Source organism: Pogona vitticeps, chromosome 4 (assembly GCF_051106095.1).
Source record: "Pogona vitticeps strain Pit_001003342236 chromosome 4, PviZW2.1, whole genome shotgun sequence".
NCBI classification, from domain to species: Eukaryota; Metazoa; Chordata; class Lepidosauria; order Squamata; family Agamidae; genus Pogona; species Pogona vitticeps.
This window is the reverse complement of record NC_135786.1, coordinates 182,764,003-182,789,073: the sequence shown is the minus strand read 5'-3', so window position 1 is coordinate 182,789,073 and position 25,071 is coordinate 182,764,003. Positions and strand designations below refer to the sequence as shown.

At 40.1% G+C, this 25,071-nt stretch overlaps 1 protein-coding gene across 8 annotated transcripts in view; it reads right to left on the bottom strand.

The window, feature by feature from the left end:
* The window catches only part of LOC110079430 (zinc finger and BTB domain-containing protein 14), a 44,154-nt gene that overhangs the window by 13,440 nt on the left and 5,643 nt on the right, over positions 1 to 25,071 (bottom strand). For 2 of the 8 annotated variants that reach the window (XM_078391590.1, XM_078391591.1), the window contains exon 3: positions 23,026 to 23,174. The exons of 2 other annotated variants lie outside the window; for them this stretch is intronic. In XM_078391590.1, coding sequence (XP_078247716.1) covers positions 23,026 to 23,174 — 149 coding nt within the window. Of the gene's footprint in view, positions 1 to 4,562; positions 4,750 to 19,243; positions 23,175 to 25,071 lie in introns of those variants that run through there. 4 more of the 8 variants (XM_078391589.1, XM_020794503.3, XM_020794508.3 and 1 more) reach the window with 3 other exon arrangements.

Below are 25,071 nucleotides of genomic sequence, written 5' to 3'. Positions count from 1 at the left end.
GCCAGCTCAAGCCTTCCAGTGCTGGGCGACTGCTGCCTCCGCTGTGGGCAGGGGTGAGTGGCTGAAGCACCCCAGCCAGGCTCAAGCCTCCCGGCCATGGCGGTCACAGCAGCAGTGGAAACACGGGAGGCTGAGGAGGCTTCATAGGATAAGGTGCTCCTTTTTTAAAAAAGTTCTTCTGGATCAGTTTTGGAGGGTAGGTTTGAGCTGGGGAAGTCATGTTTGTGTGTGTGTGTTTTTTTTCAGTCCCAGTGTGGGACTTGCTCTGTTTATTTTTATTTATTTATTGTATTTTTTCTTCGGCCATAACGGATTAATGAGCTTTCAACGCATTCCTATGGGAAATGGTGCTTCGACTTACGAAAAATTTGACCTACGTCCACCATTCCAATACGGATTAATTCCGTAAGTTGAGGCACCACTGTAATTGAAGATAAAACCATGTTGACTGAAATCCTGTTGCTTAGTGTAGGAAATCACACTAGAGTAAGTCCATTGAATCAGTGAGAGTTTGGTGAGTCAACACTCCATAGGAGAGAAGCTGCCTTACCAACTCTCAGTCGATGTAATGGACCTACTCTAGAGCAAGTTACTATGTTAAGTAACAGGATTTCAGCCACTGTGTCTATGTCATTTCTTAAATTTTCAAACATTGTGTGTGTAACAGCCATTTTAATGCTGTCATCGCATCAAAGGTACCTATTAAAGAATTCCTTCAACTACTGAAGCTATTACACATTTCCCTTCCATCTTTTCAGAAATCACAGTATTCAATTCAGTGCATCCAGTTCCTGAAAGTCCAAATGCTGACAAGGACAGCCAATATACACAGTTTGACACAAACTAAAATAATAAACTTATCCGAGTTCTTGTGAAAAATCCAGCACAAAATCCTGCATCTGAAACTGAGTTCTGTATACATTTGTTGAACTTAGTTCTCATGGATATCATTGGGACTAAAATCCCAGACATATATACGTTTCAATGTGTCCCAGCATTCTTTTGCTGAAGTCAGTCCACTCACGTGAGTCAGCTGGCTGTCTTCCAGGCAAAGAATTATCATAGATAAAGCTTTCTCATTTTTCTTTTGTTCCTCCTCATCTGGGTCATTAGGGGGCTAGCATACTGTCTCCCACAATTCCTCCCATCTCAGGAACATCTCAGCCTTCACTGACCATGTCTGGTAGTTATTTTCATTCAGTCTGGTCACAGGAAAACCTCCCATACTCCCAAACGTCTGCATCTTGCTGCTTTTTTCCTGGTCCTCCGTTTTTCCTCCCCTCCTGGGCTCTAAACGGCAGAACTCTCTCTTCCCTGGACTCTCTCTTGCCTCTCAGGTACCCACTGGTACTCACCGCCTTCCTTTATGTAACGCAGGTATCACAGGGCGTAGCGCTGGGCCCATAACCTTCTGTCAGATTTCTGAGCGGAAATCATGGTTTAGCAGAGTATTTGGCGGTTCAGGCAGTCCAGGAATACAGTGGGGTCTTGACTTGAGAACTTAATCCGTATTGGAAGGCGGTTCTTAAGTCAAAGTCTGCATTTCCCATAGGAATGCACTGAAAACCATTCGATCCGTATCTGCTCTTTTCTGTCCATAGAAATTAATGGGACACTGCTATTCCACCTTCGACCACTAGAGGGGGATATTTTGTTTCTTTTTTTCTTAGGTCACGAAAGGTTCAGGGAAGGCAGGGAAAATACAGTCCAGGCAGTACAATACCAGGCAGTCCGAAGACTGTCTCCCAGTCCAGTCTCTAAATTCTGGGAGGAGTGAGGAAGCAGACAGGCAGCCTTTTCACTGGCCAACAGTTAACTGAAAGTTCACATTTTGCACTTTCCCTGCCTCCCACGTGGTTTTTTTTTCAGTTCTTAACTCAAATCTAAGTATGTAAGTCAAGTCAATATTTTCCTATGAGAGTGGTTCTTAAGTCAAAATGTTCTTAACTCGAGCCGTTCTTAAGTCAAGACCCCACTGTAACTCACAAGCAGTCCAGCAGCATTTCTTTCAGCAAAGTGTATTTACATCAATATATACAGCAGTCTAGCAGCATGGCAGGCAGATGTGATCTTCAAGCAGATGAAGATATAACTAACTGTACAGCCATACATATATACATACACAGGACCAATCAGGTTACACATCGCCTCATCACATTACCTCATCCCATTACTTCATCTCTGGGTTGCATCAGCCCTGGGTTACATCATCTTTGCTGAGTCATCCTGACTCAGTTTCAGCACACCTGATTGTTATGGCTTCTCATTAAACCACTCCATTCTGTTCAGGCCTGCAATTTTCCTTGACAACTCATCCTAGTATTCCTAAGTTCAATTACTGAACTCACTAAACTGAGTGGGGCTTACTGTCCCCAGTAGATAAGTGTAAGATTTTGCAGAAAGACCACAATTCAGTGCTCACTTGCACAAGATGCTCCCTTGCTACAACAACTGGGACTCTGCTACTTGTTGGAGCATCTTTCTCATAGACCTTTAGTCCATGCCACCCAATCCTCACAGGCCTTGTTCTTACATATTGCCTGTGACCATCCTCATGGAATGTGCTCTCATTAGAGGTTCACTAGGCCCCCTCCCTCCCAACTTTCAAGAGGATGTTAAAGACTATCCTTTTCGAAGAAGCTTTTAAGGAATCCTCCCCTGAGCTTTTACATATTTGAATCATCTGGTCCCACCATCCTTTAGGTTTAGATAAGTCTTAATTTTCAAATTTGAACTGTAATGTTTGTGGTGTTGGGTTTGTTGGGATATGTTCCTTTTTATTATCAAAAGCCCAGAGCAGTGCTTGTTATTAAGCTAGGAGGTATACAAGTAGCTTAAATAAAGAAGTAATAAATTGCACTGGCTACCAGTCCATTACCTACAAACCCCTATACAGCTTGGGTCCAGGCTATCTGAAGGACCATCTCTCCCCCATATGAGCCTCTCAGCTCTTTAGATTGTCAGAGGAGGCCTTCCTCTCTGCCCCACTGACATCATAGGTACGCTTGATGGGCACATGATAGACGACCTTCTTTGTGGCACCTTCCAGATTGTGGAATGCTCTCCATTGGGAGATTAGGTTGGCCCCCTTCCTTTTATGCTTCTGCCAACAGCTGAAGACCCGCCTTTTCAGCCACACTTTAATACTTGAGTCTTGCATGCTACTTTTTAGCTTAGTAAATTTATTTTTCAAGTCTTAAATGTATTTAATCTTTGTATGTATTTTAATTATTATTATGGCTTATTTTTTAATGCATAACTTATTGTGTTTTTAATTCTACTTGTTTTAATGTTGTGAGCTGCCTTGTGTCCCATCATTGGAAGAAAGGTGGCCTACAAATGATACTTACTTACTTACTTACTTACTAACTTACTTACTTACTTACTTACTTACTTACTTACTTACTTACTTACTTACTTACTTACTTACTTACTAACTAACTAACTAACTAACTAAGATGAACAAAATTCTTTACCCACTGAAAGAATTTCAAGTCAATTCAAATTTCAAAATTATTTCTGAATGACCATCATAGAGGCTAGCTTTTCATTGGTCAAAAAAAGGTAAAGGTAAAGATTCCCCTTGACATTTTAGTCAGTCGTGTTCAACCCTAGGGGGCAGTGCTCATCCCCATTTCCAAGCGGTAGAGCCAGCGTTTGTCTGAAGACCCTCTTTTAAAAAATCATTGTTTATAGACTTTCGCTATGTTATTAAATTACATGTCAGTCAAAGCCTCTTCCCAGTCTCATGAGCTTAGTCCAACATTAGTGGTTTAAGGAAGACATATGGGTTCTGAACAGATAATAATACAATACCTTTCCATTTTGAAGTCAGTCCTGTTGAATTCAGTTGCCTATTCCTCGGATAATATGTATAAGGGTGCAGCTGAAAAAGTTCTGCTTGATACTTTTCTTGTAGATAATTCTTTATCCTCATCCAATTTAAAGCAGCCTCAGGGAAGGGAAGAATTTATGTCTAGACAGTCCCTAGAAAGAGTATTTTCTGCAGATATGTGACTTTAAGGAAGTGACAGTGCCTGTAAAGGCAAAAAGTAGTAGAAGATACACTTGTAAAGACGTACACAGAGCTCCAGTCCGACCTGCTTCTCAGTAACTCTGAATTCTTGTTACCATAGTTTTGTCACTGCTGGGATGTAGAGCAAGCACTTAATGTTCTCCAGAACAAAACAAGCTCAGCAATAAATAGCTCAAGAGGAAGCTTTACAACTTCTGCTCCTCAGACCAGCTCCTGTATCTGGGCTGGGAAAAGACAGATCAATAGAGGCATTTTAGTGGAGTTTGGCGTTTATTTGCAGGGGAGGGAGATTTCTCGGCTTCTCAAGAATCTGGCTCCAGGCCTTAGTCTATGCAGGGCCTAACCACCGCTGGACCATAGCTTCCTAACCTTGGATGGCTCCTTGAAAGTTGAGATGACCAACCCCAGGGAATTCACTGCCCCGCTGACATAAGAGCCACCAGGCTCCACTGAGAGCTGCCCACCTGCGATGATCAGAGGGGGGGAGAGAGAGAGAGAGAGGAAAGAACGAAGGTGACTACGTTACCTGGAGCAAACACCATGGTCTCTTCCTGCCAAGGGAACAGGGCACGGAGAGGACAAGCCGAGAGACCGTGTGTAAAAGACAGAAAGAGGCGGGCGGGCCGGTAGGTCAGGCAAGCCAGAGAAACGAGGCTGGCCGGCGGTTTCGCGAGGACTCCCAGGAGAAGCAGCACCTCGGACAGTTCCCAGCGCAGGACGGCGCTAGCCGAGAAGAGCCAGAGGCTGCCTCCGCGCCCGCCTCCCCAAGGCACCGTTCCGGAGAGGAGGAGGAGGAGGAGGAGGAGGAAGGCAAGGGAGCCCGGGACGCCGCATCGGTCTCATTGCCTTCGCGCGCTGCACACACAGCAGTATCAAGGCTCTGCAGTAGCAGCAGCAGCGACGGCAGCGGGAGGGGAAGGGGGGGAAGAGCAAAAGGAAAGGTAATCGCGGAGACTCTCGGCAGGAGAATCAACTAATTGCTCCTAATTCACGCTCATCAGCCTCCGCGCTGGATGCCGCCAGCCTGACATTTACGGGGTGATCGTCACGGCTAATCGCCAAGCCACTCGTAAACAGGCTCCAGAGAGTTTGCCTAGCATTGCAATCTCTTATGATGCTCACCAGTTGTTGTTTTTAAATAACTTTTTAAAGGGTTCTGACAAATGTAGGTGTACAAGTGAGAAATATTGACCGAGAACCTGGAACTAAGCACACATTAACTAGAGGGGAGACGCAAGCGTGGTGCACAGAATATGCCACGTTTTTTATCCCAATGGAATCTTTTTGCTTGAATATCATAAAGTAATCATGGGGGGGGGGGGCTGAGAGGGATTTCTATCTTAAGTAGAACGTCCCTCCGGATTCTCTTTATTATTTGCAAACGTCACTTTTAGCATCACTGTCTGCTGTTCAGAACAGAGCAACACTTTTCCTTCTGTAATAATTCATAAACTAGTACAGTATTATTTGCTAAAGCTAGCTGGCATAGAAATCAAGCAATGCCAAGCCTTACTTTGACATGTTGCACACCATCTGCAGGACTAGTTCCTTAAACATCCACTGTGCTTCATCTCCATGAATATCAATTAGGACATGATCCATCCAAAGTTAAGCACTGCCTTTAACATAAGTGATTTAAACACATATTTAACTCTTTCATTAAAAAGTAATGGGATTGAAAAGGCAGAACTTGCCATATTGGCCATAAGAAAAATGTCAAGGTTTATATCAGAATCACACCTTTGGAAGGGAAATCAAAAGGGCATAAAAATATGCAAAAGATTTTAAAGCTGCTCACATTTTGGTGCCCTTTTGATAGTCTTAACAATGGGATTTAAATGCTAAACTGAGAGTAAAGGTAACTGAATTCAGTAAAGAGGCACACCATCCAGCAGCTGTGTGTGGCCAGTTTATACTGTTAATATTTCTGAAAGAAAAGTAATTTATCAGGCTCTGTTTGTTTTGACAATTCTCCCAAAGCTCACACATTCTCAAAACCACAAAGGTAATCACCTAAATGTAAAATTTATAAAACAGAATGATAATCTCTCCCATAAAAGCTATTGAGATAAAAGAAAGACATCCCTTACTTTCTCTGTTCTGTATCACTTTAACCTCCTCCTTATAGTTAGAACTGTCTTTGAAGTCTTACACCCTAGTTAAAAAAATGAATATGACTCAACTATAGTGGATTTCCAGTGAAGGGTATTTAGTGTTCTGGAAATTCTGAAAGTAACTTCAGGGCTTGTAACGACATGGGAAATCCAATTAGTATACTGAAGAAATAACATGCAGAGCTTTTTGCACATTTGGCACTTGTACAGGTCAATCCGGTAGGTTTTTTCTTTGTACATTATTCTGGAACCATCAGAAGATGTAGAACTTGTCATTCTGACTTCTCACTGTTTTAGAACATCTATAGCAACCTGAAGAATGCCTTTGTGGGATCATGATACAAAGTCAAACAATTCTTACAGAAAACCTGGCATTTCACCAAATTTAAATATTTTGCTTAATGTTGTTTACGAGCCAAATAATGTCAGCAATATATGGAGTTTCTTTTAACCTACAAGTGCCAGCTATAAATCCAGGGATGTGAGAGGGCTGATGTTATAGGTATAATATATTGTTGAGTCCCAATAGTTTTGTAGCTAGTTATTATATTTCTTTGCTAAGAAACCAAATCTTAAGAAACAGATTATATGATTCTGCCTCATCTCCACTTACATTTTTATTTTTTAGAATAGTCTAACAGATCACTACCATTATTGTCCCCAATGTATAGTTTACTTATCTTACTCTAATTTTGAGTTCTAGCTTCTCACCTTCATTCTGAAATTTTCAGTAGCTTCAACAGTTTCAATGATATCTTGTCTCCATCACTAGCCTGTGGAATTTTCATTTAAGCTTCAGCTAGAAACAGTTCTTCGCCTTCAAAACATATTTCGTGGCAAATATTCTCAGTTCATATTTTCTGGCTATGACACCTGATCTATTCAGAAGTTATTGCTTTGTGTTTGTGGTGGAGGGAAGATATGTGACTAGACTGGTTTACAGAATTGACTGGAGTTCTTGCCTAAGGGATTAAACCTTAGCATTAGATAGCTGTTTTTAAACTATGTTGTGTTTAGTAAAATTTAAATAGTTTCAGAAATAATGGTGATTGAAATAGTGCTTATACTTTTTATGATTTTGGTCAATATTAAGAAAAATTTCTCTTTTAAAAAAATGGTACTACGTCAATAGACTATATGATAGGCTCTGGCCAAAATGCAATGGTGCGTCCCAGCTAGAGTAGAGCCATTCTGAAGCATAAATAAACACTTAAGTAAATTTGGTTGATTCAATGGTTCTATTCCACTTGCAGTTTGAAATTCAATTTAGGCTTGTTATGAATGGCACCTCAAATTAGCCTTAAGTTCAACGGACCTCTGGTGAACACAAGATCTAGTGACAATATAATCTCAGGCAACTGCAAATATAAGGCAGTAGCAGAGATGTTAGAGCTGTGGTAGCATAGTGGTTGAAATGTTGAACTCAAGAAATCATTCCACCATGACACCTGCCAGGTCATCTTGGGCCAGTCTCACACCCTCTGCCAAAGCTACTTCACACTGGGTTATTGAAAATATAAGATGGGAAGGCAGCCATGTATGCCACCTTGAAAGAATAAGGAAAGTGAGATACAGATGCAATACACAAAGCTGACCTACTAACAAAATAACTGAAGCCATATCAGGTCATATTGATCATCTGAGAAACTATTATATCTTACTTGGCATATCCTGGTGATGCAGGGTAGCACTGTAATATTAAAATCTATAGTAAATTAAAATATTCTGTTTCCCAGACCATCAAATGACTGCAGAAAAAATATTTCCTTTTTTCTAAAATATTTTCCAAGGATAGGCTTTGGCAAACACCAGCAAATTTCTTCTTATTTGAATTGGGTGAACAATAGTACTGTGAAGATTTGCATCCGCATCCATCATAGAAGGAAAACAGGATGTAGCCTGGGCTACTTGGACCACTACACCCACATTCTTTGTCTTGAGATTTGTTGTCGTTACTCTACTAGACAATTCCCACAGCCACAGTTGCTGCTAGTCTTCTACGGTCTTCAGGACTCTGGGGGCTTGAAGGTAAAATGATTGCTACTTACCACACATTAGAATTACTTGCTGATCTCTGTTGTTGTTTAGTCATTTAGTCATGTCCGACTCTTCGTGACCCCATGGACCAGAGCACGCCAGGCCCTCCTGTCTTCCACTGCCTCCTGGAGTTGGGTCAAATTCATTTTGGTAGCTTGATGCCCAACCATCTCATCTTCTGTCGTCCCCTTCTCCTCTTGCTTTCACACTTTCCCAACATCAGGGTATTTTCCAGGGAGTCTTCTCATGAGATGTCCAAAGTATTGTAGCCGCAGCCTCAGGATTTGTCCTTCCAGTGAGCACACAGGGTTGATTTCCTTTACAATGGATAGGTTTGTTCTCCTTGCAGTCCAGGGGACTCTCAAGAGCCTCCTCCAGCACCACAATTCAAAAGCATCAATTTTTCAGGGGTCAGCTTTCTTTATGGTCCAGCTCGCACTTCCATACATTGTTACTGGAAAAATCATAGCTTTGATTATTCGGACTTTTATCGGCAAGGTGATGTCTCTGCTTTTTTAAGATGATGAGGTGTGTCATTGCTTTTCTCCCAAGAAGCAGGTGTCTTTTAATTTCGTGGCTGCTGTCACCATCTGCAGTGATCATGGAGGCCCAAGAAAGTAAAATCTCACTGCCTCCATATCTTCCCCTTCTATTTGCCAGGAGATGAAGGGACCAGTGGCCATGATTTTAGTTTTGATGTTGAGCTTCAGACCAATTTTTGCGTTCTCCTCGTTCACTCTCATTAAGAGGTTCTTTAATTCCTCCTCACTTTCTGCCATCAGAGTGGTATCATCTGCATATCTGAGGTTGTTGATATTTCTTCTAGCAGTCTTAATTCTGGCTTGGGATTCCTCCAGTCCGGCCTTTCGCATAATGTGTTCTGCATATAAGTTAAATAAGCAGGGGGACAATATACAGCCTTGTTGTACTCCTTTCCCAATTGTGAACCAATCAGTTCTTCCATATCCAGTTCTAATTTTTGCTTCCTGTCCCACGTATAGGTTTCTCAGGAGACAGATAAGGTGGTCAGGCACTCCCATTTCTTTAAGAACTTGCTATAATTTGCTATGGTGCACACAATCAAAAGCTTTTGCATAGTCAATGAAGCAGAAGTAGGGTTGGTTTTTTTTTTTTTTTGGAACTTTCTGGCTTTCTCCATAATCCAGAGCATGTTAGCAATTTGGTCTCTCGTTCCTCTGACCCTTCGAAATCCAGGTTGTACTTCTGGGAGTTCTCGGTCCACATACTGCTGAAGCCTGCCTTGGAGGATTTTGAGCATAACCTTGTTAGTGTGCGAAATGAGTGCAATTGTATGGTAGTTGGAGCATTCTTTGGCACTGCCCTTCTTTGGGATTGGGATGTAGACCGGTCTTTTCCAATCCTCTGGCCACTGCTGAGTTTTCCAAACTTGCTGGCATATTGAGTGTAGCACCTTAACAGCGTCATCTTTTAAGATTTTAAATAGTTTGACTGGTATGCCATCACCTTCACTGGCCTTGTTGTTTGCCATGCTAAGGCCCACTTGACTTCACTCTCCAGGATGTCTGGCTCAAGATCAGCACCCACACTATCTGTGTTGTCTGGGATATCCAAATCTTTCTGGTATAATTCCTCTGTGTATTCTTGCCACCTCTTCTTGGTGTCCTCTGCTTCTGTTAGGTCCCTCCCATTTTTGTCCTTTATCATGTCCATCCTTGCATGAAAAGGTTCCTTTAATATCTCCAATTTTCTTGAACAGATCTCTGGGTTTTCCCTTTCTATTATTTTCCTCTATTTCTTTGCACTGTTCATTTAAGAAGGCCCTCTTGTCTCTCCTTGCTATTCTTTGGAAGTCAGCATTCAATTTCCTGTAACTTTCCCTATCTCCCTTGCATTTTGTTTCCCTTCTCTGCTCTTTGTAAGACCTCATTGGACAGCCACTTTGCTTTCTTGCATTTCCTTTTCTTTGGGATGGTTTTTATTGCTTCCTCCTGTACACTGTTACGAACCTTCATCCATAGTTCTTCAGGCACTGTGTCCACCAAATCTAGTTCCTTAAATCTGTTCTTCACTTCCACTGTGTATTCACAAGGGATTTTTTTAGATGATACCTGACTAGCCTAGTGGTTTTTTCCTACTTTCTTCAGTTGATCAGAGCCACAATCACCTCTAGGTCTTGTTTCTGATGACTGTGTAGAGCTTCTCCATCTTTGGCTGCAGAGAAGATAATCAATCTGATTTCAGTATTGTCCATCTGGTGATGTCCATGTGTAGAGTCTCCTCTTGCGTTGTTGGAAAAGAGTGTTTGTGATGACCAGCTTGTTCTCTTGATGGGACTCTATTAGCCTTTGCCCTGCTTCATTTTGAACTCCAAGGCCAAACTTACCTGTAGTTCCTTTTATCTCTTGACTCCCTACTTTAGCATAAGGTAAAGGTAAAGGTTCCCCTTGACAATTTTTGTCCAGTCATGTTCGACTCTAGAGGGTGGTGCTCATCCCCATTTCCAAGCCATAGCATACCAGTCCCCTATAATGAGAAGAACATCTTTCTTTAGTGTCAGTTCTAGAAGGTGTTGTAAGTCTTCATAGAATTGGTCAATTTCATTCTCTTCAGCATCAGTGGTCGGTGCATAAACTTGGATTACTGTAAGGTTGAAAGGTCTGACTTGGATTTGTATTGAAATCTTCTTTCATTTTTGAGACTGTATCCCAATACAGCTTTTCCCACTCTTTTGTTGACTATAAGGACTACTCCATTTATTCTGCGGGGTTCTTGCCCACAATAGTAGATATGATCATCATCTGAGCTGAATTCGCCCATTCCTGTCCATTTTAGTTCACTGACGCCCAGGATGGCAATGTTTATTCTTGTCATCTCCTGTATGACCACATTCAGCTCACCAAGGTTCATAGATCTTACATTCCAGGTTCCTTTGTAGTGTTCTTCTTTGCAGCATTGGACTTTCCTTTCACTTCCAGGTGCGTCTGCAGCTGAGCGTCCTTTTGGCTTTGGCCCAATCACTTCATTAGCTCTGGACCTACTTGTACTTGTCCTCCGCTCTTCCTCAGTAGCATGTTGGGACGCCTTCCGACCTGAGGGGCTCATCTTCCCGTGTCATATCTTTTAGCCATTTGTTTCTGTCCGTGGAGTTTTCTTGGCAAAGATACTGCAGGGGCTTGCCAGTTCCTGGTCCAGGTGGATCACGTTTAGTCAGAACTCTCCACTATGACCTGTCCGTCTTGGGTGTCCCTGCACAGCATAGCCCATAGCTTCTCTGAATAACTCAAGCCTCTTCACCACGACAAGGCAGCAATCCATGAAGGGGTGTTGATCTCTACTGTGGTGTTAATAAGTCTACATAGACAGTGAGTGTAGTACAAGTTACAGCTACCAGGGCTGCTCATCTAGAAATGATTCTGAAAACAAACTTATAAAATTGGGAGGCAGGTCAAGTGGATGCTGAACTGAAGCACCTGAAATGTGCCTAGAAAATTTCACCATGTCAGTTTTCCTTTCCTTCAAAGCTTTAAAACCAGAAGCCATGTAGAGTCTTTCTAATTAAGAAAAGAAATTGTTAGAAAATGGGGACAAATTTTAAAAGGAAGTCAATGAAAATGCACTTATATTTGAATGGAACTTGCTTGTTAGTAGCATGTTTAAATTTCTGGTATATTCAGATGTGCAATGCTTGCTGGGAGGCAAAGTGTTGTTTGCATTGTTATTTTGCAAACTGCCCAGAGAGTGCGGTTTACTACTACTACAGCAACAACGGGGAACAAATTAAGTGCCTTAGGTAGAGACAGGATTTAATATACTGTAATTTTAAAGCTTTCTGTTTAAAAACATGTGCTCTTCTTCCTTTTTACATCACTGTTTACCTCCACAAAAATAAATGTTTCATCCATTTCTGCATATCAGGCTGCATTTAAATTTTAACCACTGAAAGCATAGGAAGGCAGGATAAAAGGAAAGCAATCTTTTTGAATAAAGTGGAACAGTTTTCATGATCCTTTTTTCTGTGTCTTCCTTTTGCACTACAGACAATTCATTCCCATCATATGAGCCTCTAGAAAAGAAATTCACCATGTAAACACATATGAATCCAATGGCTTTTCCACAAAACTCTTAAAAAAGTAGATTCCAATTTCTATATTAAATTCATTTAATCCCAAATAAAGCATGTTGCTTTGACAATTCATGAAAAATATTTTCATTCTTTATTCACAAGTCCATGCCCTAAGGACTATAAAACCTGTGACAGGGCTGAGAAACTATCCAGACAAGGTTTATGGTGCAAAAGAAATTCTGAGGCTAGAGTCCTAGTTTTCTGAAATGGCATCCACACAGGCACGGATCTGATTTATGTGAAACATGGAGACCACAATGGAAACAAACAAACAAACAAACAAACAAACCCTATCCTTATAAGGTTTATGGTGCAGGAATGGACTGCTGGGAGGCAAGGAGGAATCTCAGTGTTACTGGATTTTGACCTAAATATTTTGAGTACATTGTGGAACAGTAGCTTGATTATAGCCAGAAAAGACATACATACAACAGGGTACAGATCTGCATTAATGGCGAAATAAATGGTGCTGAAAATTGCTGCTGCATTGTTGACAGAAATTCTGCTTTGTATTGGATACTCTGCAATACACTTACATAAGCTGAAGCCACTGTTGTTGGTTTCCAGGTACCTACACTTTGCATTACAGAGATGACTCACTCAAGCTAACTTTTGTTAGCATTGTGCAGAAGGTGGCAATGGTAAAGCCCTGCTGAACTTTCCTTACCATGAAAACCTTGTGATAAGACAGTCCAAATTCAAACAAGAGATAGTGCTGGAAGATGAGACTCCCAGATTGGAAAGCACTTAATAAACTACAGGGGAATATATCTGTGAAGATTCTCAGTCATTCAGGTGAGGTTATCTGGAAGCTGAGTCATGGCAACTGGACCTCTTTCTTGTTAGGCTGAAAGGTTTTGCTACCCATCCAAGACTGAAGAAGCTACTTGGATGGATAGCGAAACATTTCAACCTAACAAGAAAGAAGTCCAGTTGCCATGACTCAACTTCCAGATAAACTACTGGGGAAGAGCAAAGGTAAAGTAGAAATGGCTGTTTCCATTGATACAACTATATCAAGGTTGAAAGGATGTCTAGATGCTGATGTGTATAGAATTAAAAGGAATATAGAATGCTGCACCACATACAATTGGAAAATGGAACATGAGAAGTACAAATTCAGGTAAACTGGAAACCATAAAGCAAGAAATTGAGCATATAAACATTACAATGCTTCATGTCAGTGAACCGGAAGCAGGTAATGGAGAAGCTGTGTTCTCTCTGCCAAAACAAGAACAGGAGAAGATAGTGGTATTGATCATGAACTGTTAATATCTAACATTAAAGCTGAAAAAGAAGACTAAAAGAATTGTAATGCCAAAATAGCACCAAACAACATTTCTGATTAATTCAAAGTCCACATAAGTAACAATTTAGCATTGCTAAACTTAACTGACTGTGAACCAAAACAACTGTGGATTGAAACTAGAGATATTATTAGGGAAGAATGCAAATGAATAAGTACTGTAGTAAAAGGAAAATAAAATTGATTTGTTTGAAATATGGTGCTTTGTGGACACCCTGGACTGCCAGAAAAAAAGTGAGTTCTAGCTCAAATGAAGCCTGAGCTATCTCTGGAGGTAAAATTAATAAAACTGAGGCTGTCCTACTGTGGGCACATCATGAGAAAGTGGTATTCTTTGGAAAATACAGTAATTCTGGGAAACGTTGAAGGCAACAGGAAAAAAGGAAGATGAAATTTGAGATGGATTGATTCCCTAAAAGAAGCCACAGTTTATAAGAACTGAGCTGAGGACAAGACATCACTCATTGGTTGCCATAGGTCAGAGACAACTTGACAGCACATAACAACAGTGAAGCATATGGTCTAACTTTTCTATGCAAACTGCCATAAGTTAAGAAAAGATCAGCAACTGTAAAGATATGTCACTGAAGACCAACTTTGGGCTCCTCACGAGAAAGCAAGATTCTCTGGAAAAAACAATGCTTGAAATATTTGAAGGAAGTAGGAAAAGAGGAAGATCAAATACATGATGGATTGACTCTAGAGATGGACATGAACCACTGGTTTGGTGGCTAATGCTGGTTTGTTTATCGTCCAAACAGGCATTCGGCACTTCAAAGCCCTGCCTTCTCTGGTGGGCATCCACTCAAAGACAGCACCCCAGCTTCTCTGCCCCACCATCTCTGGGCACTGCCTTTGAGTGGGCACCCATCTAAGGCGACTGGGCTCTTAACAAACACTGTTTGGCACTTAACACCTGTTTGGTTAATAAACAAAATGTCATGAACCACTGAAACGGCGGTTGGTGCCCATCTCTCTAATTTACTCCCTAAAGCACAGGGTTGAGTTTGCAAGAGCTGAGGACAAGACACTTTGGAGATATCTTATTCATGGGCTTGCCACTAAGTCAGAAGCAACTTGACGGCACATAACAATGAACTTGAGAGAAAGGAAGCAAGCAAGCTCATGAGGAAGGAAGGAAGTGGCAGTAAGAATAGGGCAACAATATTTTTACTGATGCTTAAAACATTCACAAAAGCTAAAGAGCATTTACAAGCATTTTGTCAGCCAGTTGTAGAAATATATCTCATACATTCAGTTGTTAACTCATACATGTTTAGTGAGCTTGTCATAGAATAATGTCTATTCTACAGCACTTGACCTGCATAATCCAGTAAAGAATCTCACATCAATGGTTTGATCATTTTTACACTAACTCACTTTAAACACCAATGTTTCAGTCACGATTCACAACTTAGCAGGTCAGCAAATTGAATCCTTTCTCTACCTTTTGTATAAACCACAAAGCTCATAAATTATTTTCGCAACTTAAATAGAAAAGCACTACTTGTTTTATGAAGTGATCCTAGGAATACTTACTTGCTGGGAAAGAATTTTCCTTCTAGAAAAATGTTTCTAAAAATCACTTTGGTGACATTAGTCACATCCATGTAAACCAGGCAATATGGGATCTGTGGGAAACATGTACCCCCTCAGATTAAAGTTTTTAAAATAATTTCTGTCTCAAAAATGTTGCCCTATGCTCTATGGTTGGCATGCAATGCAAGATTGCCATGTTTTTATCCCCCCTCCCCCAATTTCTGGGGCTCTTCATATCCTCCCCGCCCAATATTCATCACTTTTTTTAAAAAAATGGCCCACTAGAGGACAGTTTTTTTTTAAAAAAAACAATTTTGGTATGAATTTTGGAGGACTGAGGGTCATGGGAACAGGTGTACTCCTCCAAGTCTTAGAATGGATCTGTCTAGCTTCTGAACATCTGGAGAGATTATCAACCCTGATTTAAACATTTGCTAATGTTTTAATAACCACATATGAAAGTCAGTACAACAAATTAAGTCTCAAACCTAGTTCTGTTTCACACAATCACATTAAAAAGTTACATTGCTGCAGTCCTGTGCACATCTCCAAGTAAAATCTGCTGATGAAGCAACCACTAAGACTTACTTCTAGACTGGTGTATATAGGATTGCACCATAGTTACAAGTTCATTCCAAAGGGATTATGAATGTGATCAACAACTCCATGGAATTGAATCTAATAAATTTGGCAAAACCAGTGAATTTAATACCTTGAGGTGCTCATGGAACCAGCATTGCTCCTGGAAGACCAAAGGGCTGTTGTGGCCAGGAAGCTTTTTGTGCAGCTTTTGCTAGCACATTTATTTAAGGAGAAGATGGATTTGACTACATTTTAGTTGCCTTAATTACATTCTGACTATTGTAATATGGAACTAGATTTGGTGGACAGAGTGCCTGAAGAACTATGGATGGAGGCTTGTAACACTCTACAGGAGACAGCAACAAAACCATCTCAAAGAAAAGGAAACAATAGAAAGGGAAAAATCAGAGATCTGTTCAAGAAAATTGGAGATATTAAAGGAACATTTTGTGAAAATATGGACATGATAAAGGACGAGAATGGTAGGGACCTTCAGCAATATGTGGACTGAGAACTCCCAGAAGTACAAACTGGATTTTGAAGGGGCAGAGGAACTAGAGACCAAATTGCTAACATGTGGTGGATTATGGAGAAAGCCAGAGAGTTCCAGAAAAACATCTACTGTACTTCTGTTTCATTGACTACGCAAAAGCCTTTGACCATGTGGACCACAGCAAACTAAGGCAAGTCCTTAAAGAAATGGGAGTACCTGACCACTTTATCTATCCCCTGAGAAATCTTTACGTGGGACAGAAAGCTACGTTTAGAACTGGATATGGAACAACTGATTGGTTCAAAATTGGGAAAGGAGTACGACAAGGCTGTATATTGTCTCTCTGCTTATTTAACTTATACGCAGAATACATCATGCAATAGGCTGGACTGGAGGAATCCCAAACTGGAATTAAGATTGCCAGAAGAAATATCAAGAACCTCGGATATGCAGATGATACCACTCTGATGGCAGAAAGTGAGGAGGATTTAAAGAACCTCTTAATGAGGGTGAAAGAGGAGAGCGCCAAAAATGGTCTGAAGCTCAACATCAAAAACAAAACAAAACAAAACCTAAGATCATGGCCACTGGTTCCATCATCTCCTGGCAAATAGAGGGGGAAGAAATGGAGGCAGTGAGATTTTACTTTCTTGGGTTCCATGATCACTGTAGATGGTGACAGCAGCCAAAAATTAAAAGACACCTGCTTCTTGGGAGGAAAGCGATGTCAAGCCTAGACAGCATCTTAAAAAGCAGAGACATCACCTTGCCAACAAAGGTCCGAATAGTCAAAGCTATGTTTTTTCCTGTAGTGATGTAAGGAAGTGCAAGCTGGACCATAAAGAAGGCTGACCGCTGAAGAATTGATGCTTTTGAATTGTGGTGCTGGAGGAGATTCTTGAGAGTCCCCTGGACTGCAAGGAGAACAAACCTATCTGTTCTGAAGATAATCAACCTTGAGTGCTCACTGGAAGGACAAATCCTGAACCTGAGGCTTTAATACTTTGGCCATCTCATGAGAAGACTCCCTGGAAAAGACCCTCATGTTGGGAAAGTGTAAAGGCAAGAGGAGAAGGGGACGACAGAGGATAAGATGGTTGGACAGTGTCATCGAAGCTACCAATATGAATTTGACCAAACTCTGGGAGGCAGTGGAAGACGGGGGGCCTGGCGTGCTCCCGCCCATGGGGTCACGAAGAGTCGGACATGACTTAACGAGTAAACAGCAACATTGTAATATGCTGTAAGTGGGACTGCGTTTGAAAAGTGTTTGAAAGCTGAAGATAGTGCAACCAGTGGCAACTGCACTGTACTCTGGTGTGTGCTTTTGAGATCATATATCCCTAACGTAGAAGAGCCTTACTTGGCTTCTACAAAATTTTCCAGTCCTTTTTCAGCGGACAAATCAGGAGGAAGCAGATGACTTGCAATTTTTGTACCCTGCAAGTATGCACAGGTGTTAATTGCTTAACTTGACATACTTAGGTCAGAACCAGGAAAGTGTTTACTTCTGTAGTTACTTTTACTAAAAAACAGCTTCTTTATTAAAACATATCCCAGCATACATAATGTATTTTACTTTGCAAAGTGTGAACTGTTTTCAGAATTTTCAACTCCTGAGAACCAGCAGAATGCAAAATTTTGAACTACCCAGATGTATTTACTGATTTTGTACACTTCCACTATTTGCAATTTCTTCAGAAGTTCAAAATTAGGCCACACCTAACTGCCCTCATCTGAGCAGCAGTTTGATTTGGGACTAGGTTATTACAGAACTCCAAACCCTAAACAACATTGTTTCTTGCTCTCCTTTTATCTCCCAAAAAGTTTTCTTGGAAGTATTCTGTTTGCCCTTCTAGAGTTGGAGGAAGCAATATTTCTTTCTTGCCACCTTTAAATAATTCTCCAGATGTTCTGCTGATTGTTTTGTAATGGTACAGTATCTGTTTTTAAAATATAATTATGCAGAAGTTCAGTTCCAGTTTTGTAATCAAGGCAGCAGATAAATTTCATGTACACCTTAAGATCTGGTTCATTTTAAAACAAATATACACTCTTTGAATTAGTTTTTAGTCCGGGTTGTTTGATTGCCTATGGATAATGTCTTTAATATTGTACTTATTATTACAATAACAGTAACAACAATAATAGGCTCTATCAGGATTATGTCTTTTGACCGAAATAAAATCCAAATACTAAGCAAACATATATTAAGATTCTTTAACCAAATGAATTAGACAAAATACTAAATGAAGCAGAAAAATTGTTTCTAGGAAATGACTATTCTCTTCCATTGGCCCTTCAACATAGGCTCCTCAGTATCTAGAATTCTTCTCTACTAAAAGCTACCTGTGCAAAGAGGCCCAGAAATGAGTGGTGCTGAATTCAGTGGGTCTTTTCAATAATGCATGAAGTCATGTTGTAATTCTCCTTGGCTTGAATGCTCATTGGTTGAGTCCAGAACTGCACTTACTGGAGGAAGGATGCACACATTGTGGTCAGTGAAATAATATTTACTGGTTCCTCCTTTCTTTGAAGCCCCATGCATCCTGAAAAGCTGTTCTGGATGTAGGGGGAGCTCTCTGAGAGCTGCAGGGAAATTCAGCAAAAACTCTTTCCTGCAGGGAGCCTCTGCTAGACAGCTAGCTGCTCATGGAAGGTCAACCTGGATCCTGGTCAAAAATGCAAGCTGTCTACTTAAACTGGAAAATATCCACCTTTCAAGTATATTTGCACTTTTAAAGGCCTACTTCATTATTTGCATATATAGAAGCACTTAGGTTTAAAGAGTGGAATTCTGATTTTTCTTTTCTATTCAAGAAACAATATTTGGGTAGCAACATATTGTTACTTCTTAATTGTGCTTCTATATAAAAATTATTCATGGACATGTGAAATACCAGTGTATGAAATAACTTAGAATACTTATATGTATTCTAACGTTTGTAACTGTATGGCAGACACTCTAAAACCATTATGGAAAAATCTGAGAATGAAACCATGCTCCTCAAAGATCTATAAGAAGACAACATTTACATATTCTAAAATATTCTTGTTTTATTTACAAGACAAATTGCAAACTCTTGGCATTTTAAATATAACTTAAACTGGCCTATTCAATGAATTATTTCACAATGACACTGTAACAAAGATCAATACCTTGATGTAATTTCATTCTAGCACTTTAAAATGTTAGTCTTAATTAATATTTTAAAATGTGAGGTGATTTGACACACAGCAACATATAAATACTCATTCTAACCCAATGCTAAAAGAACACATTTTTGTCCAATGTTATTTAACATGTAGTCTTGATAATAAAAATACATAAAACAATTAAGCTTATAAATGTGTGGAAATCTCTTTAAATACTTGGGCAATGTCCTTTCACCAAATATGAAGCATAAATGCTCCACAGGAGTAATTGTACAAGCCTCACTTGATCTCTGGATTGCACTTGTGCAAGCTGATGATTCCCCTATTCACACCAACACAGCTTTCTGCTTCCACAAGGGATTAGTGAATTTGCACTTGTGCAGTTGGTGGAAAAAAAGGAACTTCATGTAGAACACACTGTACTGTGTGCAGTACGGAACAAACAGGATACTGGATTTGAGTGAAAGTTTCCCTTTTAATGAATGAAAATACCCTTCTAAAACTGATCATGAACTAGACACCTTAACACATACTTGAACAGTAATTGTGTATTTTAAATTAGACCAATTAATTACTTCATGACAGGTAAGTTAAACAACCAGTGAAATCACCCCACAATCTTACTATTCTATGGAAAAATGGACATTTTCTTTCAAGTTTCATGAATACATTTCCTAATGGACATGTTCCTTCCCAAAAGATCCCTTGAGATGGACACAGAAACTGTTCCAAAAAGCTGGTGATACTGTATCAAGTAAATCAAGATAACTGTGCGTTCTAAGCCCTGGCATTAAGTTACAAGCTGAAGCACACTACCTAGGAATTCAGCCCAGCTGAACAGAGCAGGCTTTATTTCTAGCAAACAAGTTTAGAACTCAGGAGTAAATCTCAAACACACACAAAAAAAATCAGTTAATTGACTCTTTGCCTGAGGCTGCAGTCCTACACACACAAATTAGGAAGGAATCCCCACTGAATTTTATGAGTCTTATGAGTAAACACACATACTGCTGGACTGTAAGACTTGTAGAACACCTTTCTTTTGAGCAAGGAACACTGTCCCTATTGGAAAGTACAATGGCATTCAACTGTGTAAATTTAAAATATTTTATTCAAAGCAGATAATAATCTGTCCCTTTTTAAATCTCCGCCACTGTGTCCTTTCCAAACTATACTCTATTGTCCTCCAGTTGTACCAAGTTTCACAATGACATCTGTAAATTATGCTTACTTCTTAGTGCAGTGTTAAGGCTATGTCTGGGTCATACTACTTCATGCTGTAGAGAGCTCCAGGTGATGGCAAGCAAAAGACACACATTGCTGCATGGCACTGATTTAGAAGGCAAAAATAGGTTGACCCCAGAGACATTTCTTTTTGGTGCAATTACGAAACCCTTTTAAGAGATCATGCTAAAAACTTCTGCCTCACCTTTTTAAACACAGAAAAAATTGAGTGGATTGTGTCTCACAGACAGCTCCTGTGCATGTTTGCTCACAAGCAAGCTCCACTACATACAAGGAAGCTTATTCTATTGTTGTGTGCATAGGATTACAGCCTTAAAGTCTGGTGATGATGGAAAACAAAGAAACCTTGAGATACATTAATTCAAATTTAAGAAATGCAGCAAAGTAGTCCCTGTTGTTCAGCTACCCAATGAGCTGCACAACTTGCAGTATATTAAGCTGAAATTAGAAAACTTCAAAGTGGTATTATAAGAAATACCAAAGTCATGTTACATCATCATGAGTTCTTCTCAGAACGCTGGCAGTTTTTCTCCATAAATTCTTGCATTTGTTCTGACTCATAATTTCAAGATTTAAAAAATCTGTTGTAGCAGACATAATTTATTTAGGCTGTTCAATATTCGCTGACAGTGCAATCTGTAGGCTAATAAAACCAAAGGACTTGGCATTAAGCTGATCCTGTCATACTTACACAGAACTAATTTCTATTGAAAATCCATGAGGCTTATGTTCAAATAACAGCTGCAATCGAATGAATCCCCAATGAGTGTCCATTTCTGACTCAGCAGCTTGTCCTATCATTTCTTGCCACTGCTGATTTACTGAGAGATTCCCTAGATCACAGCAAACATATTTGGGACTGAAATGCCAAGCAACTGGAATCACTGAAACAAAAGTTTAAATTTAAATACTTCAGCTTGATTCTACTGTGCACTGGTGTGTAAGGCTTTCAATTTCACATGCATAGTTTCCTCCAAAGGGACTAGGCATGCACAGAAACCCCGAGTCTTAATAGAGTAAAATATCAGTTAAGAATTCAACTCTTGCTTCTTCATTTATATCCAACTGGGCTGTTGCCTAAATCAAAGCCTTGTCCCATATTTAATGTCAGTGATGGACTGGGCTTTGCTGCAAACTGTAAACTGAAATCCCTTGAAAAATATTTGTCTCAGACGACAGTCAGACCAAATTGTTCCAAAACATGGCTGTCTTTGTCTTTAACTACAAGCTATAGTTTCAAGTTGCTGTTCTGCCTCAGCTGCCATGGCTGCTGCTTGTAACTGTTCTGTTTCACTTTGGAGAGCACTAGTTGTGGATACTTGTTTCCTTTCACTGTGCATATTGTTCTCATGTCTCTTTAAATCAGATGCTTTAGCAAATGCTTTAGTACAAGAGCTGCAAACAAAAGGCTTTTCCCCCCTGTGTCTTCTTTCATGATCTTTCAGGTGGGACTTATGTTTGAAAGCTTTGTCACACATGTGGCATGCAAATGGCCTTTCGTTACTGTGAACTCTCTCATGTTTCTTTAGATCTGGAGCACGAATAAAAGATTTTCCACATACTTCACAGCTATATGGCTTGTAACCTGTGTGGATCTTTAGGTGTTCTTTCAAGTGGGCTTGAGTGGTGAAGCCTTTAGTGCACATTTCACAAACGAAGGGTCTATCAGCAGTATGAAGCTTTTCATGTTTTCTCAATCGCGCCTCATCAGAAAATGTTTTACCACATGCTTGACATGCAATCTGTTCCCTGTGACCATAAAGCAAATATTCAAACTTCATGTCACCAGCTGCTGTTGTCCATGCTGGTGTCTGTTCATCCTTTACTTCACTGATGCCATCATTAAATGTCAGGGCCTGAGGAGTCTGTGACCCTAAGTCTTTAGATTCTGCAGTCTCTATGGGCTCAACTTCCTGACCATAGCAGTTTACCTTTCGAACCTCTTCGCTGCCCAACTCTTTCAGAATCGCTTCTTGGACTCTTAGAGTAGCTGTTGGCGATTTGCCATCTTCTTGACTAGGAGGAGTCCCTTCCATTGTCATATCAGATGGGCTGTCATCATGATCTCCAATTTCCTCAACCTCATCATCTTGGTTATCATTGGATTCACCAATTGATCGATTTATTTTAAGACAATACTTATTTTTTGACTGTGAAGTATCTTCTGGACTAGATACATCACGTTTTTGAGAACAGAGTTTATCCAAAAATCTAATACCAAGAATCTGACCAGATGACATCATTAAATTTACGTCTTCTTTTTTAACTGAAATTTTGGCTGTATACATGTAATTTAGCACTTCTTCAAATATATCTGACCGAAGGAAATCTATTTCTATTACAGATGAGCTGTCAACTTCTAGTTTTTTGAAAAGTTTTTTAAAGTAGGTACTACAAGCAGCAAGTACACACCTGTGGGCCCTAAATTTCACGTCTTCTACTACAATAGCTATGTCGCAAAATTCTCCTTCCAACCGTTGTTCATTTAATGTTTTCAGAAATACTGTTTTGTGATCATCGTCATTATATTTAATGGTTTCAGACATACTGATGAAAAACTCCTGAAAAAAAATAATGAAAGGTTTATTTATCAGTTACTCTGAAAAAAATAAAGGCAATGGGCAGAATCCTGTTGCATGAAGTTATGTGGGCATAAGCAGGATCCAGTTCTGAAAATATTTAATTTAAATGAACTGGAAGCTTCCTTCAGGTTCCAAGGCTCTTTTGGGCTCCCCTTTGCTTTTGGGAGACTTCGAATGGGTGTGTGTGGAGCCTTCTATAGTAAAACACAGGGTAGATAAAAATCAGTGATTTTTAAAAATCAAATTGATTTAAATCACAATTTAAATGAAAAATATTTTTTTAAATTTAAATCATTAAACAATCCAATTTGATTTAAAATAAATTCCACCCTGGTGGATCTCTGCCACTGATATAGGGGCTGCCGATGGCATTTTTTTTACTATTAAAGGCTCCCCACCCACGTATGAAAGGTGGGATATAAAGCTTTCAATTCATTCAAATTAAATCTTCCCAGCGCTGGATCCAGTTTATGTGGTGTATCTTTATGCAACAAGATTTTGCCTGTTGTGAGAAATGGCACACAAGCTTTGGGTTTTCTAAAATAAATTGATCAACACTCCAAATTAATTAATTAATAATTGTGTGCTGTCAAGTTGATTCCAACTTATGGCCACCTTTCAGCCCTGGGGTTGCCCTAGGACTGTGCAGCTTGCCCAAGGTCACACAGGTTGGCTCTTCTGGAAGGCACACAAGGGCATTGAATTCCCAACCTCTGGCTCTGCAGTTGTGTGTGCGTAAGTTGCACTATGTAACTCAGTGAATTGCTGCTGACTAATACTGTTGCCTTATGAGATGTGCACCTGACTGAACAACAGCCATACAGTTAGCAATATAAAGAGACAAGAAAAACAAAAAAGGTAAAAACATTGTGGCACCTTAAAGACTGCTATATTTTAATGCATTGCTTATTATTTATTTATTTGACTTACACCCTGCCCAACTAGAAGCAAGCCCCTACTCTGGGTGGCTACAGAAAATCAAACACAAGAAACAGATTAAAACAATGATCATGCAAAAAATGTAACTCTAAGGAGTTGTTAATTCAACAAGCCCCACTATATAATTAACAGTACCTAAGTCACTAGATGGCAGAAACAAAAGCTGCTGATAAACATGTAACAATGAATAATCAACGTAGAGCCGTTGCAAAAATACGAAGAAAATAAAATTAAAAATGAGAGAGGCTTTGTTTCCTAAGGTTAAGGAGGTTGGGGGCCTGATGTACTTCCTGGCACACCTCCATGGGAACAGTCCTGAAGCAAGATGGTCACTACTAAGAAGGCCAGATTAACTAAAAGTCTTGTCCTAAGCCATGTAGACAGTATCAGCGTAAAACAAAACAAAAGGAACTGATACATCCACGGAAGTCCAGATTATGAATCTGGACTTCCGTGGATGTACCAGTTCCTTTTGTTTTGCACTACTAAGATGGCCTAATTTCTGGTTGATAATTTCTGGGCCTCTCTTGGAGTGGCCATCTGCAGCATCAAGGATTGGGAGGTGTGGACGGGATGAAAGGTCGGCCTGAGGAAAAGGCGCTCTGCCAGATAACAAAGTCGTAAACCGTATAGGGCTTTTTAGGTTAACGCTGGCACCTTAAAATTGGCCTGGAAACATGCTGGCAGCCAGTGCAAACAGGCCAGCACAGATGATTGATGTTCAAATTTTAATGTATCTGACCAGCCTGGCTGCCGCATTTTATGCTTGTTACAACTTCAAGGGCAGCCCCACATAGAGAGCACTGCAATAGTCAGTCCTTGAGACTACCAACACATAAACCAGTCTTACTGGGGACCTTCCACTGAGAAAGGGACAAAGGTATGTAATCTGCCTAGGATGGAAAAAGGCAGACCAGGTCATGGCTGAGATATGAAC